This window comes from Trachypithecus francoisi, unplaced genomic scaffold, assembly GCF_009764315.1.
Source record: "Trachypithecus francoisi isolate TF-2019V2 unplaced genomic scaffold, Tfra_2.0 Lachesis_group2, whole genome shotgun sequence".
Taxonomy (NCBI): domain Eukaryota; kingdom Metazoa; phylum Chordata; class Mammalia; order Primates; family Cercopithecidae; genus Trachypithecus; species Trachypithecus francoisi.
The window spans coordinates 105,614,377-105,633,604 of NW_022681465.1; the positions used below are offsets into that span (position 1 = coordinate 105,614,377).

Sequence of the window (19,228 nt, forward strand, 5' to 3'; positions counted from 1 at the left end):
ACAAAGCCTGGCAATGAAAATGGAACAGACCTGGCCTACTCAATGTGTCAATCCCTTTTCACTTGCCATAGAAAGTGGAGGAGAGGCCCCTGAATGCCATTTGTCAGTTCTCCAAACAACCAGTTATTGGAAATAATAGATTTTGTATGTGTTATACCCTGACAATGTCCAACACATCTCATGAATCCATCAAAGTGCAGGCTCAGTATGTTCTCACCTATATCTCAGACTTTAAAAATATTGTTATTAGTTAGTGCTGGGCAATATAAGATGACTTACACATTCCACTGTGGGTAATTCAGATAAAGAACACAGTTTTAAGAATATCCACTGAGTTAAAAATCTATTTTCCATTAGGAGTGATTTATTGAACAGGTTAATGAACAGATCTCAAAATGAACAGACACTAGATCACTTCTAGAAAATGTGCATTTCATATTAGTGTTGTGAAAAATCTCCAGTTGGCTAAAGCATAAAGGCAGTCATTACATTTGTGTATGACTCAAACTCTCAATCCTGAACTACATTTCTCTGGATTCAAATCTAGCTCATATGCCTACTCTGACAGAGGCATGGTAGGAAGAGCTGGAGGCTAAGTTCTTAGTCTCTTGAACAACATAGCCTCCAGTGATTTCAGTAACTTCACTGTCCAAACCCATTTTGATGAAGGGCAGCTGACAGGATGCCAGATGAGAACATGTAAGAGAGATGGAGCTTAGTGTAAGGCATATCCAGTGAGGATATCTGTAGGTTGTTGTGCTGGGCCACTGATGCTTTCCCTGAAGCTCTTACAACACTCCATTATTCCTTTTTTTTTTTTTTTTTTGAGACGGAGTCTTGCTCTTTCGCCCGGGCTGGAGTGCAGTGGCTGGATCTCAGCTCACTGCAAGCTCCGCCCCCCGGGTTTACGCCATTCTCCTGCCTCAGCCTCCGGAGTAGCTGGGACTACAGGCGCCCGCCACCTCGCCCGGCTAGTTTTTTGTATTTTTAGTAGAGACGGGGTTTCACCGTGTTAGCCAGGATGGTCTCGATCTCCTGACCTCGTGATCCGCCCGTCTCGGCCTCCCAAAGTGCTGGGATTACAGGCTTGAGCCACCGTGCCCGGCCAACACTCCATTATTCTTTAGAAATTAGTCTATGCTAAGACTGCATTAAGAAAATGTGGCACACACACACCGTGGAATACTATGCAGCCATAAAAAAGGATGAGTTCATGTCCTTTGTAGGGACATGGATGAAGCTGGAAACCATCATTCTGAGCAAACTATCACAAGGACAGAAAACCAAACACTGTATGTTCTCACTCATAGGTGGGAATTGAACAACAAGAACACTTGGACACACGAAGGGGAACATCACACACTGGAGCCTGTCGTGGGGTGGGGAGGAGAGGGGGGAGGGATAGCATTAGGAGATATACGTAATGTAAATGGCGAGTTAATGGGTGCCGCATACCATCATAGCACACGTATACATACGTAACAAACCTGCACGTTGTGCACATGTACCCTAGAACCTAAAGTATAATAATAATAAAAAGAGGAAATTATGCTGATTCTCCAATATCATACTAGGGAAAAGTAGGGAGTGTAGAATGTCTGTGTGTGTGTGTGTGTGTGTGTGTGTGCATGTTTGAGGAAAACAGATGACTCAGACAGCCAGTATTCTGGAAATGCAGTTAATGAGCCAAGTGAAATTATTAATCAACTTAATTTTGGTAAGGTCTTTGGGATAAATAAAGTGCAGTATTGTCATTATTAATTGCCATAATAAATATTTCTCTACATCTTATGTAGTAATATGCATCAAAAAAGAATGAAACATAACCTGCCTTTGCATATACTTCCCTTCTGGGACTCCATTTTATTTGAAAGTATCAGCCCATTTTCATGTCTTCAGAAAAACCATTTGTTGGTGTTGACTAATAGAAATCTGTTCGTGGATGGCCAGGCATGGTGACTCACACCTGTAACCCCAGCACTTTGGGAGGCCGAGGTTAGGGGATTGCCTGAGGTCAGGAGTTTGAGACCAGCCTGGTCAACGTGATGAAACCCCGTCTCTACTAAAAATACAAAAATTAGCTGGGCGTGGTGGTGCATGCCTGTAGTCCCAGCTACTTGTGAGGCTGAGGCAGGAGAATCACTTGAACCTGGGAGGCAGAGGCTATAGTGAGCCGAGATCGGGCCACTGCACCCCAGCCTGGAAAACAGAGCGAGACTCTGGCTCAAAAAGAAAAAAAAAAAAAAAGAAAAAAAAAGAAAGAAAAGAAATCTGTTCATGGATGATCAAATAACTACTTTTATTCCATTGCAAGTTTTAAGAAGTCAATCTTACAAAGTTTCAGTGCTCCAAGAGGAGTAGAAGGAGGAAAGAATAATTGCTTTTCACCTCAGGGTGGAAAAAGAGCAAATAAAACAATAAAAAGAACTGTAGGTTTTCTTTTAAATTCATTGTAACACAAAATACATTGTGGCTAAGAAAATAAAATAAAAATATTTCTCAAATAAAATATTTCTTTAGGAATTCAGAATATAAGACAGAAAGTAGTTTCAAAGTGCAAAAACTGCCTTGGAAGAGCTGTTTCTATGGAAATGATGCAGGTAAAGCTCACCTTCATGGTACCAACCTCCCCATTCCAGACTCTTTTTTCACACTCCCAATACTCTATGTAGCTAGAGGCAAGAAAAGGCCCTTCACATTATTTATATTTTCAGGATTCAAAACTCCTGGATATTTGTATTTTAAAAGAGGTCCACATATCTAACCATCTCCTTCTTTTTCTTTGTGTTCTAAAATGTAGCTGAGTAGAAGCTAGGTTCATAGGAGGTTTAGGACACACTCAGAGTATGAGTAATTGACAGAATGAGGCTGTCTGTCGAGATGAACAATTTCCATCAGTTTCTATACTCCCACCCCAACCTTTTCACATCTTGATATTCTTAATCGTGATGGTGAGAGGAATTTTCTTAAAAAGTATGTGTGTGTATGGGGTGAGGGGAACCACAGAAAAAAGTGATCACTAAATCCAAAGGAGTGGAAAGGGTGGAAATAAGCATGGAAATTCAGGGAGGCATCCGGATGAGAAGTATGTTTGCAGAAGAGATCTGTCTAATGTTCCTTGAACTACTGCCTAAAATAGCAGCCTACTTTTCATCTGCAGTAATTCACTGTTGAGTATTTACAAAAATAAACCATCATTTCCATTCATATGATTCTTATGATTTTCATCCTGCAACTGTATCACAGAAAGGCATTTTTCCTGTGGAAGTAGGCAACAGTTGCTGCACATGACTAAGGCTTTGCATACATTCACAAAGGTGGCTAGATTGTACTGTGTGCTCTTTTGAGTTCAGAGCAACCTGTTTCTAATGTGCTCTGTGTGCCTCTCTTGTACCATTATAAATACAGAAAAGAATGTACAGGGAATCAGAAGATCAGGTTCTAGTTCTGGTTCTGCCTGGCCTCGAGACTAAATCAGGTCATTTAACCTCCCAAATCTGTTTTCACATCCATGAACAGAAATAATAGTTGATCTTCCTGCCTCATAAAGTTGTATAAAACTGCTTTATAAATCAAACAGTGCTATTCAAGCTCCACAATCGCTATGTTGGAAGGGTCTTTAGATATCACCTAGCACTACTTATTTCATGCATAAGAAAGCTGAAGTTCAGAAAGGTGAAATGGCTTGACCTAGATTAATCATTCTTACTGAGGCTGCACATTAGAATTGCCTGGAATGCTTTTTCAAATATTGCCACTTGGTCCCTACATAGATATTAGATCAGAAGCTATGGGCTTGGAGTCTGCTAGGCACTAGTGGTTTCTAAAGGCCCTCAAGTGATTCCAATGTGATTGAAAACCATTGCCCAGATAATATAACTTATAAAGAGTGGAACCAGGAACTAGCTTGGTCTGCTGGCTCCCACCCACAAATCACTCTGCCACACCAGAATGTTGTCCAACAGCTGGGAGGCTGCAGAAAAGAAGTCAGTGATGCCCTCTGTGAGTAAGCATCAGGATTTCCTTCGCAAAGCTGTTCAGCAACTGCTTGGGTTGGAAGTTTGAGTCATCTCTGCACCTACTGGCTCTGTCGCTCTGTCAGATACAGGGCAATACCTTGTTTTCTGGCATTCCTTGCCTGACCATCAACCACTCCTGGTCCCATACCCCACCACCACTCTCAGAACTAGTCAGTAGAAATGTTCACATTTACCCATGTAGCAAAAAGCTCCTTTCATCAAGAAGTGACTGAATTCAGGAGTTACTCCAAGACAAGAAGAGGCAGAGGTTTATGTGGTAAATTTTAAAAGACTTTAAAGGAGCCTTTTAAATACTGTAAAGAAAATCACTAGGGTAATGTTTCTCAGCTTGGGGTATTTACTAGAAGTACATCAGTACCCATAGTAATTTTTAAAACTCTATTTTCATTTTTTTGATAATCTAAAGAAAATAAGCCTGTTTAGATATCTGTAGGAATATGTTATATCTGAGAATTACCCTACTTTTAGTGCCCACATTCGCATGCGGCTTCACTATCACATAGGTACTAAACAGTATAACTCTAATTGACATGGCTCTGAGAAAATACTAGAGGCAATGAGATATAAATGAGGCATTAGTACAGAGTAAGGGCCAAATGATGTCACAGCCAGCTATTCAAAGGCGGGAAATAACAGTAGTTCTAAGAGAGAAACAGAGTGGGCAAATGGAATCATCACCAGGCACACTGCAGCACAGGCATGTTGAGCTTAAAAGAACCTAAGCTACAGCATTCAGTATGCTGTCTGTCCTGTGAGCAAAGATTCAGTTTCAGCAAAACAGTATAATCTATCATAAGTTTAAGAAACCTTGTAACAAAAAGGGATTTTCATGGGCAAGATGTTAATTACTAACATTTAGATATGAATTAAGAATCCATGGAAAGGATTGGGCAAAGGGGCTAAGACGAACTGAAAGCAGATGGCCTGGTGACTCCAGGAGTGGGAAATAAAAACAAACTTTGGGAAAATAAAAAGTCAGACAGACCATATAGCAGATAGAATCCAGAATGTGCTGATGTAAGTAAAGGAACTGAAACAGGGCTAGATGCACTTGCCAACAAGGTCTAAGAGACCAGAATGCAGAGTTGGGGCACAGAGTCTGGGACACAGAATATAGACTTTGGGGGCACAAAACGGACTGGGAGGGAGAGTGGGTAGACCTGGGTTAAACAAAAAAGAGGAGAGAAAGCTGTGCTTCCTATTACTGGTAAACTGAGGCTTACTGTAATGGTTAGTAGAGGTTGAGTGTATCTTCTAGTCTTTGAAACAGTCATGGCAGATGTCTGAAGATTCAGACTTTCCTGAAGAGTCATTTTAAGACTGTTCCTGAAGTAGCGCCATGGACATCTGGAGGTGGATGAACACTAGACCTCAAGAATATCAGTCATTACTGGGCTTATAACTCAGAAGCCAGAACTGAGAGGGAGCCTACTAAGTCTAGGAGGTCTAAATGAAAGTAATTCATTTTGAAGGGCTAGCAATTCATGGATAAGGACATGTTCAAACATAAAAATACATGATAATTTCTGTGGGTCTTAGGCCTCTTGCCCATTTCCTTTGTATTTAGGAGATTTTGCTTTACTTCATTAGAATAATAACATATATTAACTAAGTTACCAATATACCAGTGGTTCCAAATTTTCCATACAGAGTTACAAAGACCTGAAATCCCTTGGGACATCAAATGGGAAGATTAAAGGCATTAAAGTTCTGAGACTAGATAAGGAGTAAGAAAGGGAAGGTGCAGTCAGCTATGCAACCATGCCCATGGGGAATTCTGGCAAATAGGACTTGTGGGAGAAAGTGATGTGTTCATTCTGTGACATGCATGTAGCATGATATGCATGTAACATATACACAATGAACACATGAAAACAAAACTAGCTTGGAGATCTTTCAGATTTCCTTAAAAAATACTTTCAACATAAAAATATGTACTTTTCCATTTGAATATGAAGTTAAAGATAAACTTAAGAATGACCCACCTTACTCCAAGCATAATTCCAGGTCACATAACTGTTGCCTCCCAGAAGTTCCTTGAGCCAGGTGACTGGGTTTTTATAAATCTGACCACTTTCTACCTTAAGTTTACCATTCAATAAAATGCTGGCTTTGTGGGTAGTCTCCTGAAGTGAAAAATAAAAAAAAATTAGGGTCAAAAATAGCTGAAATATGTGAACTTTTGCTTCTGGCTATGACAAAGTAACAGGGACCAGATATACCCTAACACCTGATTTTTAAATTTTTGTATACAAATTTAATGTATCTAGATATGGTCATAAGGGCATGCAGCAAATCATGAACCATCTAGTCAACAAAATCTGCAAAAATTGGATTAAAAAGGTGAGAGTCTATGGTATTTGAACCAAGACTGCATCCTCCCTCCCCACTCTCAGCTCTGGGAAGTAGAAACTCCACTCTAGATTGCTATAGTCAAGACTACAGGGCTCCCTGTTACAGGGCTGTCTTCCTGGGAGGGGCATAACTTCAGCATTTCTCATCCTGCCCCCAGCCACTGTTGCTAAGGCTAAGTTGCCAGCAACTATAGCCAAAGGGTGGAGGCTCCCTTCTCCCGCCTAGCTGTGAGTGTTGAGACAGAGGCTCCACCTTTGGCACGGCACCACTGAGAATGCTGGGATCCCGATCACGCTTGCCTTGGCTTGTAAGGTGGTGGTTTCACATTGAGAGAGGCAAACTGAAAAGACATGAAGCTACTGTCTCCCCTCTACCAAATGCTCAGCTCCTAAAGCAAGGGTATCACTTGAGAAATCACCTTTGTCCCCACCCTCAGCTCCAGGGCCATGGCTCAGGGATTCTGCCTGAGAAGAGAAGTAGGCCTTAAAATAGATAGCTCCTAATCTCCTCCCGAAGGAATTAACTTCATTTGCAACAGAGCATGAAGAAGGCCCAGTGTGTGATGTTCCCCACCCTGTGTTCAAGTGTTCTCATTGTTCAATTTCCACCTATGAGTGAGAAATCGCGGTGTTTGGTTTTTTGTCCTTGCGACAGTTTGCTCAGAATGATGGTGTCCAACTTCATCCATGTCCCAACAAAGGACATGAACTTATCCTTTTTTATGGCTGCATAGTATTCTGTGGTGTATATGTGCCACATTTTCTTAATCCAGTCTATCATTGATGGACATTTGGGTTGGTTCCAAGTCTTTACTATTGTGAATAGTGCCACAGTAAACGTATGTGTGCCTGTGTCTATATAGCAGCATGATTTATAATCCTTTGGGTATATATCCAGTAATGGGATGGCTGGGTCAAATGGTATTTCTAGTTCTAGATCCTTGAGGAATCGCTACACTGTCTTCCACAATGGTTGAACTAGTTTACAGTCCCACCAACAGTGGAAAAGTGTTCCTATTTCTCCACATCCTCTCCAACACCTGTTGTTTCCTGACTTTTTAACGATCGCCATTCTAACTGGTGTGAGATGGTATCTCATTGTGGTTTTGATTTGCATTTCTCTGATGGCCAGTGATGATGAGCATTTTTTCATGTGTCTGCTGGCTGCGTAAATGTCTTCTTTTGAGAAGTGTCTGTTCATATCCTTTGCCCACTTTTTGATGCAGTTGTTTCATTTTTTCTTGTAAATTTAAGTTCTTTGTAGATTCTGGATATTAGCCCTTTGTCAGATGGATAGATGATAAAAATTTTCTCCCATTCTGTAGGTTGCCTGTTCACTCTGATGGTAGTTCCTTTTGTTGTGCAGAAGCCCTTTAGTTTAATTAGATCCCTTTGTCAATTTTGGCTTTTGTTGCCATTGCTTCTGGTGTTTTAGTCATGAAGTCCTTGCCCATGCCTATGTCCTGAATGGTATCGCCTAGGTTTTCTTCTAGGGTTTTTATGGTTTTAGGTCTAACATTTCAGCCTTTAATCCATCTTGAATTAATTTTTGTATAAGGTGTAAGGAGGGGATTCAGTTTCAGCCTTCTACATATGGCTACCCAGTTTTCCCAGCACCATTTATTAAATAGGGAATCATTTCCCCATTTCTTGTTTTTGTCAGGTTTGTCAAAGATCAAATCGGGGTAGATGTGTGGTATTATTTATGAGGGCTCTGTTCTGTTCCATTGGTCTATATCTCTGTTTTGGTACTAGTACCATGCTGTTTTCGTTACTATAGCTTTGTAGTATCCTTTGAAGTCAGGTAGCGTGATGCATACAACTTTGTTCTTTTGGCTTAGGATTGTTTTGGTAATGCGGGTTCTTTTTTGGTTCCATATGAACTTTAAAGTAGTTTTTTCCAATTCTGTGAAGAAAGTCATTGGTAGCTTGATGGGGATGGCATTGAATCTGTAAATTACCTTGGGCAGTTTGGCCATTTTCATGATATTGATTCTTCCTATCCATGAGCATAGAATGTTCTTCCATTTGTTTGTGTCCTCTTTTATTTCGTTGAGCAGTGGTTTGTAGTTCTCCTTAAAGAGGTCCTTCACATCCCTTGTAAGCTGGATTCCTAGGTATTTTATTCTCTTTGAAGCAATTGTGAATGGGAGTTCACTCATGATTTGGCTCTCTGTTTGTCTGTTATTGGTGTATGGGAATTCTTGTGATTTTTGTACATTGATTTTGTATCCTGAGACTTTGCTGAGTCGCTTATCAGCTTAAGAAGGCTTTGGGGTGAGATGATGGGGTTTTCTAAATATACAATCATGTCATCTGCAAACAGGGACAATTGGACTTCCTCTTTTCCTAATTGAATTCCCTTTATTTCTTTCTCCTGCCTGATTGCCCTGGCCAGAACTTCCAACACTATGTTGAATAGGAGTGGTGAGAGAGGACATCCCTGTCTTGTGCCAGTTTTCAAAGAGAATGCTTCCAGTTTTTGCCCATTCAGTATGATATTGGCTGTGGGTTTGTCATGTATAGCTCTTAGTATTTTGAGATACGTCCCATCAGTACCTAGTTTATTGAGAGTTTTTAGCATGAAGGGCTGTTGAATTTTGTCGAAGGCCTTTTCTGCATCTATTGAAATAAACATGTGGTTTTTGTCTTTGGTTCTGTTTATATGATGGATTACGTTTATTGATTTGCATATGTTGAACCAGCCTTGCACCCCAGGGATGAAGCCAACTTGATCATGGTGGATAAGCTTTTTGATGTGCTGCTGGATTCGGTTTGCCAGTATTTTATTGAGGATTTTTGCATCAATGTTCATCAGGGATATTGGTCTAAACTTCTCTTTATTTGTTGTGTCTCTGCCAGGCTTTGGTATCAGGATGATGCTGGCCTTATAAAATGAGTTAGGGAGGATTCCCTCTTTTTCTATTGACTGGAATAGTTTCAGAAGGAATGGTACCATCTCCTCCTTGTACCTCTGGTAGAATTAGCCTGTGAATCCATCTGGTCCTGGACTTTTTTTGGTTGGTAGGCTATTAATTATTGCCTCAATTTCAGAGCCTGTTATTGGTCTATTCAGAGATTCAACTTCTTCCTGGTTTAGTCTTGGGAGGGTGTATGTGTCCAGCAATTTATCCATGTCTTCTAGATTTTCTAGTTTATTTGATAGAGGTGTTTATAGTATTCTCTGATGGTAGTTTGTATTTCTGTGGGATCAGTGGTGATATCCCCTTTATCATTTTTTATTGTGCCTACTGGGTTCTTCTCTCTTTTCTTCTTTACTAGTCTTGCTAGTGGTCTATCAATTTTGTTGATCTTTTCAAAAAATCAGCTCCTGGATTCATTGATTTTTTGAAGTCTTTTTTGTGTCTCTAACTCCTTCAGTTCTGCTCTGATCTTAGTTATTTTTTGCCTTCTGCTAGCTTTTGAATGTGGTTGCTCTTTCTTCTCTAGTTCTTTTAATTGTGATGTTAGGGTGTGAATTTTAGATCTTTCCTGCTTTCTCTTGTGGGCATTTAGTGCTATAAATTTCCCTCTACATACTGCTTTAAATGTGTCCCAGAGATTCTGGTATGTTGTATCTTTGTTCTCATTGGTTTCAAAGAACATCTTTATTTCTGCCTTCATTTCGTTATGTACCCAGTAGTCATTCAGGAGCAGGTTGTTCAGTTTCCATGTAGTTGAGCAGTTTTTAGTGAGTTTCTTAATCCTGAGTTCTACTTTGATTGCACTGTAGCCTGAGAGACAGTTTGCTATAATATCTGTTCTTCTACATTTGATGAGGAGTGCTTTTCTTCCAACTATGTGGTCAATTTTGGAATAAGTGCGATGTGGTGCTGAGAAGAATGTATATTCTGTTGATTTGGGGTGGAGAGGTCTGTAGATGTCTATTAGGTCCACTTGGTGCAGAGCTGAGTCTGCAGAAGTTTCTGCTGCCTTTTTTTCAGTTATGTCCTGTCCCCAGAGGTGGAGTCTACGGAGGCAGGCAGGCCTCCTTGGGATGTGGTGGGCTCCACCCAGTTCGAGCTTCCTGGCCCCTTTGTTTACCTACTCAAGCCTCAGCAATGGCTGATGCCCCTCCCCCAGCCTTGCTGTCACCTTACAGTTCGATCTCAGACTGCTATGCTAGCAGTGAGTGAGGCTCCGTGGGCGTGGGACCCTCCGAGCCAGGCATGGGATATAATCTCCTAGTGTGTCATTTGCTAAGACCATGGGAAGAGTGCAGTATTAGGGTGGGAGTGTCCCAATTTTCCAGGTACCATCTGTCATAGCTTCCCTTGGCTAGGAAAGGGAATTCCCCGACCCCTTGTGCTTCCCTGGTTAGGTGATGCTCTGCCCTGCTTTGGCTCACGCTCCATGGGTTGCACCCATTCTCCGACAAGCCCCAGTGAGATGAACCCAGTACCTCAGTTGGAAATGCAGAAATCACCCGTCTTCTGAGTTGCTTACGCTAGGAGCTGTAGACTGGAGCTGTTCCTATTTGGCCATCTTGGAACCTCTGATCCTTTAATCCATCTTGAGTTAATTTTTGTATAAGGTGTAAGGAAGGGGTCCAGTTTCAATTTTCTGCATATGGCTAGCCAGTTCTCTCAGCAGCATTTATTAAATAGGGAATCATTTCTCCATTGCTTGTTTTTGTCAGGTTTAAAGAAGACATTCATATGGCCAAAAAACATATGAATAAAAGCTCAACATCACTGATCATTAGAGAAATGCAAATCAAAACCACTATGAGATACCTTCTCATGCCAGTCAGAACAGTGATTATTAAAAGTCAAGAAACAACCGATGCTGGTGAGGTTGCAGATAAATAGGAATGCTTTTACACTGTTGGTGGGAATGTAAATTCGTTCAACCATTGTGAAAGACAGTATGGTGACTCCTCAAAGATCTAGAACCAGAAATACCATTTGCCCCAGCAATCCTATTACTGGGCATATACCCAAAGGAATATAAATTATTCTGTTACAAAGATACATGCACATGTATGTTCACTGCAGCACTGTTCACAATAGCAAAGACATGGAATCAACCCAAATATCCATCAATGATAGCCCAGATAAACAAAATGTGGTACATATACTCCATGGAATACTATGTAGCCATAAAAAGGAATGAGATCATGTCCTTTGCAGAGACATGAATGCAGCTGGAAGCCATTATCCTCAGCAAACTAATGCAGGAATAGAAAATCAAATGCTGCATGTTCTGACTTATAAGTGGGAGCTGAACAATGAGAACATGTGGACACAGGAGGGGAACAGCACACATTGGGGCCTGTTGGGGACTGGGGTTGAGGGAGGGAGAGCATTAGGAAAAATAGCCAATGCATGCTGGGTTTAATACCTAGGTTATGGGTTGACAGGTGCAGTAAACCACCATGCCACTCGTTTATCTATGTAACAAACCTGCACATCCTGCACATGTATCCTGGAACTTAAAAATTAAAATTAAAAAAATAAAAATAAATGTATCAGGGCAATTTCAGAAATATGAATTCACTTGCTAAGAATACAATGGTTGTGTCCCTCTATTCAGGAAGCCCAGCAAAACCCCATTTCCCAAATCAGAGCTAAATGTCTATATCATGTGACAGCAACATTTACTAACTTATTTATAAAATTTGCATGATTTTAGAGAATAAAATATAGAATACCTGTGTTTTGAATTCCAGAATGTTATTTCCTGGGTTAATTCTTCCTAGTAATATCAAATCTTTTATCTGAATACATTTCTTTTTAGGAGCTGTACTGTAGTTTAAAGGCTTTTTTATAGTATCTTGTTGCCCAGATCCAGAGGAAGAGGAGATCTGACTGTCATCTGCACGTGGAACAGCAGAAACTGATTTTTTACGATATGGTTTCATCGGACGCACTGTATCACTGCCTAAGACAGCAACCCCTTGATGTGCCAGGGATTCTGATGCCCCTGTAGGTGATTGCTGGGAAGTTGTTTTCCTGTTTCCTCTTTTAGGATGATAATTGGAAAGGTCCTGATCACAAATAATATTTGATGGATGGGCAGCATTTTCGGCAAGGACACTTGCAGTTTCTGAAATATTTAATTTGCCGATTACTGGGGAAGGAATACAGAATTCATGGTCTTTGTCTGTAGCTTCTGTAAGATCATTCTCTTTCTCTTTCTGTGAATATTCTGTTTGACCAATAAAAGCAACAGGTTGGGATGGTAATTTATTATTCTCTGTGCCATCTGAATGTCGGGATTTTGGAAAACCATCCAAGGTACAATCACCGACATTTTGTTTAGAATTCACATCATTTCCAGAAAATTCTCCCCTTCTCACTGCCTCTGAATTTAGACAAATGTTGATATTTTGGCTGTAGTTCCAAGTTTCCAGAGACAATTGTGTTTCCTGCATGCTTCCACAGACAGGAGAAAGTAAACCTGATTGGGGATGCTCTAAATTTTCCAGACTAGTGAGTTCTTGGCTGTCCTTTTCACTGCAGTTTTCTGACCTGGGTGGGAGCTGCCTTAAACTAAGACAAGGCAATGATGTAACATTCTTATAGTTTTGAATTTTCAGGCTTATTTTTTTCTGTTTTTTTGCCACAACTAAAAGACTCTTCTGTCTTGCCACCAAGTTGGCCAATTGTTCTCTCAGGGCTCCCTGCTTAAATGACTCTATGGATATCCTATAGGAAGAAACAGAAAGAGAAAAAAATGCAGTAACAGCAGAAAACTTTTTAAAGCGGTCATTTAGAGGTCAAAGATACTTTGTCTCAATTTCAATAACTTTAAAATACACAAAACTATACCTGTGCAATTTACTGCCTTTGATTTTTTTAATCTGACCACCTGCAGCCTGTTGACACAAAATATTTCCTTTGAGAGGAAACTGATTCCTTTATTTAAGGTAAGTGTGCCCTTTTCTTAAGGAGGTGACAGGAAGATTATCAAGATTTTATATTCATATCATTATTATCAATTGCAAGTCAACTCTAAAAGATAAACAAAACTTGGATCATCTATCTAAACATCTATTTAGTCGTTGGTTGGAAGGTAGCAATTGGTGGCCAAGGAGAGTCATCATTCTTTAAATTTGGGGCTTGCTTACCTGTTTATTAGTAAGTACAATTTGAAAGTTCTATTCAGGTTCTCTTAGCTATGGAAGAACAAGATTGTTTTGTGAATAATCATACTTCAGCTAGACCTGAGAAATGTTAGTTCCCCAAGTAATTACTGTAATTGTATTTTGAACCTGTATGAAGACACTTCCAAGTCCAGAGGGACTACGCAGGAAAGCATCATTCTGTGTGTCTTCCCCAAACTGAATTTCTCAAGACCTTGAGGACTAAGGAAGAGGAAATGGCTTTTCACATGTTCATACTTTTGTCTTTTGATTATGCCCACCAATACCACCCTGACCTTCAGATTATTGGATACTTTGTTTTCAGTGGTTCTCAAACTTTTTGGTCTCGGGAACTATTTGTACTTTTAAAAATTATTGAGGAACCCACATAGTTTTTGTGTATATGAATATCTATCAGTATTTACTGTTTTAGAAATTAAAACTGAGAAAACTTTTTAAACAAAAGAATACACAACACATTCTATCAGGCTTTATCATATATCATGCGGCCTCTGAAAAATTCCACTGTACATTCATGAGATAATGAGAGCAAGAGAGCAATAACATCTTAGTATTATTATTAAAAAATAGTTTTGACTTCACAGATCCTGTGAAACGGTCTCAGGAAACCCACCAGGGGTCCCTGGACCACAGTTTAAGAGCTGCTGTTTTAAGGAAAAGCAATAGTATAGATATATATCTTGCCTCTCCTATCAAAGTTTAGAGCTGATACTAAACTCCCAGCAGACTGGATGTTAAAAGAAGTAGTATACATAAGTGAAAAAATCAGCAAGAAGAAGGACTCAGATTAGCAAACAACTGGTAGCATAAAATGCAAAAGAAATACATAACATCAGACTTAAAATTATGTGAAACAAGGAGTTCAGAGACAAAACTTTAGATTACCCACACCAAGATGTGAAGTCTTATAGCAATATTAATAAGAATTTACATAGTGAAACTCCAATTGATCAGAAACTTTTGAAAATTCCAGGTGTAGTACATTGTTAACCACAGGACACTAAAGGAAATTCAAGCAAGCCTCTCCAAAGTCCCCTAAAATTACCCATATGTAGATTATAGAAGCTCACTGCTTTACATTGACAGGAAAACAAGGAGGAAATAGAAGGGAACTTATGTTAGCTCTTCACTGGAGAAGAAGGCAAAATGGGGGTTAAAAATAAAAATAGAAAACTGATTTTTAAAAATAAGTTCAGAAAAAAATTGAATACGTAATAGACATTAAATGATTATAAGAGAAGAATATATAAGGACATGTTTAGAAAATTGTGAATAAAGAATAGGGAGCATAGGTAGTTAAGTCTATTAAAAACTAATTTAAAAAATGCCGAAACAAGAAAAAAATGTAACTTTTTTTCACAAAAAATATGAGAAGAGGTATATAACCAATATAATCAGGACAAAACTCTTTAAGGACCTTGAGATTTTAGAAATACAATAAAAGACAAAATTAATCAACTGATTGATCAACTGCTTAGAAGGACATTTGTGACAGCAAAAAGAAACATTTTTTTAGTGTAGAAAATTTGAGTGTGCTAAAGAAATAAATTTATCTGTGGGATTTACAACCAGAAAAGCCTTCATAAAATTCTCTACTGTAGACAACTTTTTAAGATATTGAAATGTTCTTTTTTGACTATTTCAAGTAATAATGTAGAAAAATACCTTTCTGGGAAGTATAATTTTCCACGGTGGTAAAAGATTAGACAACCTTATAAAGTCATTTTTTGGCCCTAAGCAATGTATTTTTGTATTCTTAAGAAATCTAGACAACTATTGCTGCTAAAAGTGGAAAAATTCTAGAAACTCAGAAGCACTCTTTTTTTTTTTCCTTTTTCTACTCACCTGTATTTTTTAGCCAGATCATCCCTTTCTGCTTTCTGCTTGGCAAGCACATTATCCATAATCTCTTTTATATTTAACATCTTCTCAATGTACTGTTCTAGAAACATGACAATAAAAAGTTAGCTAACTGAGGGATAGTGAATGTCAAATTTGGTCATATGAGAATTAGCCCTATTGTTAATTTTAAAAAGCCATTATTCCCTATGCTCTTCCCCAATATTAATGGCCCAGATATCTCAATTAAGGCTTACTTAACAATGTCAATCTACGGAAATGCCCTGAAGTGTATAGATAAGAATACTGTAAAAGAGTAGGCCAGCCTGAGTTCTAATCCTGCTGCCCCACTGACTAAGTTTTGTCAGCCTGGGTAAGTCATGTAACTTACACGGTTAACTTTCTTACCTGTGAAATGAAGGTAGTAAAGGAAGATATTTTGTCTGTTAAAATTATTTTATTTTTTAAAATACAAAAGGAATACATTAACATCGTAAAATTTTTTCAAGCCATATAAATATTTACAAAGATGAAAAGTAAGAGTATCCCTACTCACCCCACTGCTTTTCCTCTAATGTATTCAACAAAGGAGATTACTGTTAATACTTCAGGGGTGTGTGTGTTTGTAAAATTTGTGTTATATATTTATTATTTTAAATGCTTACACTAGGTATAATTATACATTATATGCACTTAAAAAATAGAATCATGCTGTCAGTTCTTGTTCTTTGCACTTATAATAACATTTACATTGTACTATATGATACCTAAGGTCACCTGTAGATCTTAGAAACCACCATTACAATAATTACTTAAATTTTTCCGACTTTCTTCCTTTGCTTTCCAAGTAAAGGCATAATGACCTTCCTCCCAACACAGATCCACATGATTACCCACAAATGTGGGTTATGTACAAATCCAGATGCCCAAGTAGGAAACTGAAAGGGTTAAATGCATATATTTTAATTCTTTTAAGCTACTTGTTATTTCTTTCACTTTTGGCTTTGTTTCTTAAAATTTTTCCTAATTTTTTGGACGAATGTACATTTTTCTGGATAAAGTAACTTGAGAAAATCTGTGGTAGAAAATGACATGAGGTTCAGAGGTAGAATTCGTTTCAGAAATTCCCTCAGCAAATCAGACAAATGATTTGATAAGTATTGAGTCAGTTTCCTCAGAGTAGTTTCTATCGCCCTAATACTGTGGTTAAGGATTAGTTTCACAATATGATGCATATTCTAACAAAGGAGGAAAATGTGTATAATCAATAAGAATTTAGATATAACTTTGTTCAGCAGATTTGACACTGTTTATTAAAAGACATTTAAAATTATCTATGTGCCCTGTCATCCCAGATTTTCCAACTGAATTTTAAACCATAGGTAAAAATAACATACTACAGGAACTTAAAATATTCAGTATGTTTCTATAAGAAACAACAGAAATATATTTTACATATAGTTTGGTACCACTTCTTTATCAAAGATGATATTAATCAATGGTATATTAAAGAGAATCTATAATTGTCCTAATATGTGTAATATTTTATTACTTGATTAGATATTACAAAACAATGAGGATGAGAGAAATTATTCAACAAATAGGGATGAATAAATAGGGTAGTAATACGGGGTAAACCTATTCTATCCTTAAATACAGAAAAAAATTTCAGATGAATTACGCATTAGAATGCTTAGGGAAAATATATAAAATATTAACAACGGCAATTTTCTGCCTCAGTTCAGTTGAAGCAGTTCAGTTGATAACTGATAGAAAAGTGAATGCAAGGTCTCTTTCAGAAAAATTTTCAAAGATGTACAAAATGGGACTCATTACTCAGATCCCTCAGCCAGATCAAAGCTATAACAAGTGTCAGATGTGGAGGAGGGTGAATTCGAAAAAAGATTTCTTTAGAGAGCAGTTGCTTACCTGAGTGGGAATCTGCATATTCAGCAGCAGGAGTAAGGGGTAAAGGGGATTCTCTCCTTTACCTCAAGCCTGCTAGGGTAAGTTCCTCAAAGGATTATTTAGAGAACCTAACTGAACTCTAAGTTAAGGTGACAATGAATTGGTATCTGGCTTCCTTCTTGAACATCTAGAGACTTTGAAAAATGAGAAGCTACCACAGCAGGGCCAAAAGAAAGTTGCTGCTGAGCTGAGAATTAATTATCTTCCCTTCTAACAGTGGGCCTGAGGTGCAAAGGTCCTGAGGACTTGTTATGAAGCCTGCCCTGTGACCCTGCCTATGAGGGCTTCCACCTGACAGTGAGAGTCTGTGTAGAATGGTTCATCAGAAAAAAAAAAAAGAAGCTGAGAGAAGACTGAGAGGACATAGGGAAAGGGCAATGTGTATTGCCCACATCATAGGAGTTCCAACCTGATGGGCCATAGAGAAATTTCAGAAGAGTCTTAGAAAACTGAGCAGTTTTGCTCTCCAGAGACTGAGTTTTAAACACCTGTCAGGGAGTGGCAGAGCCAACCACATTCAGTAATTAGTTACCATCCAAGAGCTCCAGGGTCCCACTGCCTTACCTCTCCTTCCTTAAGGGCAGTAAGACAAAAATAAAAGCATCAAGATTATTCAATGTATTGGCTATAATATAATAAAATTAAACTACAAAACCTGGGGATGGTGGGGAGAAGCTCCTAATTTTAGAGGCATTCAAATAAATAGAAAAAGGCCAATGAATTTTTACTATACAGAATTTGTAATTGTATATATTTAAACAAAAACTAACACACATTGCAAAGAAAAAGACAAGTCACTGAAAAAGTATTTGCAGCAGTTATGGTGGAAAAGGGGCAAATAATTGTAATACATAAATAGGTCCACTTGATGAATAAACAAATAATAGAAACACTTCTCAAAACAGGGAATAAAACTAGTGAAAAGTACCACCGGGCCGGGTGCAGTGGTTCACGTCTGTAATCCCAGCACTGTGGAAGACCGAGGTGGGCAGATCACGAGGTCAAGAGATCAAGACCATCCTGGCCAACATGGTGAAATACTGTCTTTACTAAAAATACAAAAATTAGCTGGGCATGGTACATGCGCCTGTAGTCCCAGCTCCTAGGGAGGCTGAGGCAGAAGAATCGCTTGAACCTGGGAGGCGGAAGTTGCAGTGAGCTGAGATCGCACCACTGCACTCCAGCCTGGTGACAGAATGAAACTCCATCTCAAAAAAAAAAAAAAAAAAAAAGTACCACTAATAAGCAACATGGCAAATGAAAATATCAGGCATATTTTTCTTATTAAACTAGTAAGGTTATTTAAAATGAAAATACTGATGCTACTAGCTGTGTACACAAAGACACTAATGTGTACACAGCTAGTAGCATCAGTATTTTCACTTCCAAAGTGAAAATTAGTACTATCTATAAAATATAATTTATCAATATAAATCAATAGATTTAAAATGCTTATATAATTTGACCCAATAGTTACAATTCTGTTAATCTTTCCTAAGAAGATAATACGTTCAGAAAAAGCTACATATTGTAGAAGAACAGCAAAAAATTGGAAATCATCCAAATGTTCAACAAAAAGGGAAAAATTTAGGAAACTGTGGAACATTTATTGAACACTAGGAATGAAGACTGTGGAAAAAATGCAAAATTACCATATCTATCATGATCAAAACTATGTTTTTAAGAGTTTTACTGAGGTCTAATTGCATTACTATGTTCTTAGACCAAAAAAAACAAAAAACAACAACAAAAAAACCGTGGGGCGGGGGTCTGGAAATAAAACAACAAAATATTGTGGTAGGACAATAGCTAATTTTAGCATTTTTCTCTTTTTCTTGAAGTATATCTGTATGCCTTCCATAATGAAAAAAATTATAAACTTGGAATAATCATCTTGGATGCAAAAGATATTACAAATA

At 38.4% G+C, this 19,228-nt stretch overlaps 1 protein-coding gene across 1 annotated transcript in view; it reads right to left on the reverse strand.

The window, feature by feature from the left end:
* Positions 1 to 19,228, reverse strand: part of ANKRD31 (ankyrin repeat domain 31) — a 185,979-nt gene that overhangs the window by 11,368 nt on the left and 155,383 nt on the right. Inside the window, 3 exon segments of the mRNA XM_033179887.1 lie at positions 6,026 to 6,166; positions 12,048 to 13,044; positions 15,348 to 15,444. Coding sequence (XP_033035778.1) covers positions 6,026 to 6,166; positions 12,048 to 13,044; positions 15,348 to 15,444 — 1,235 coding nt within the window.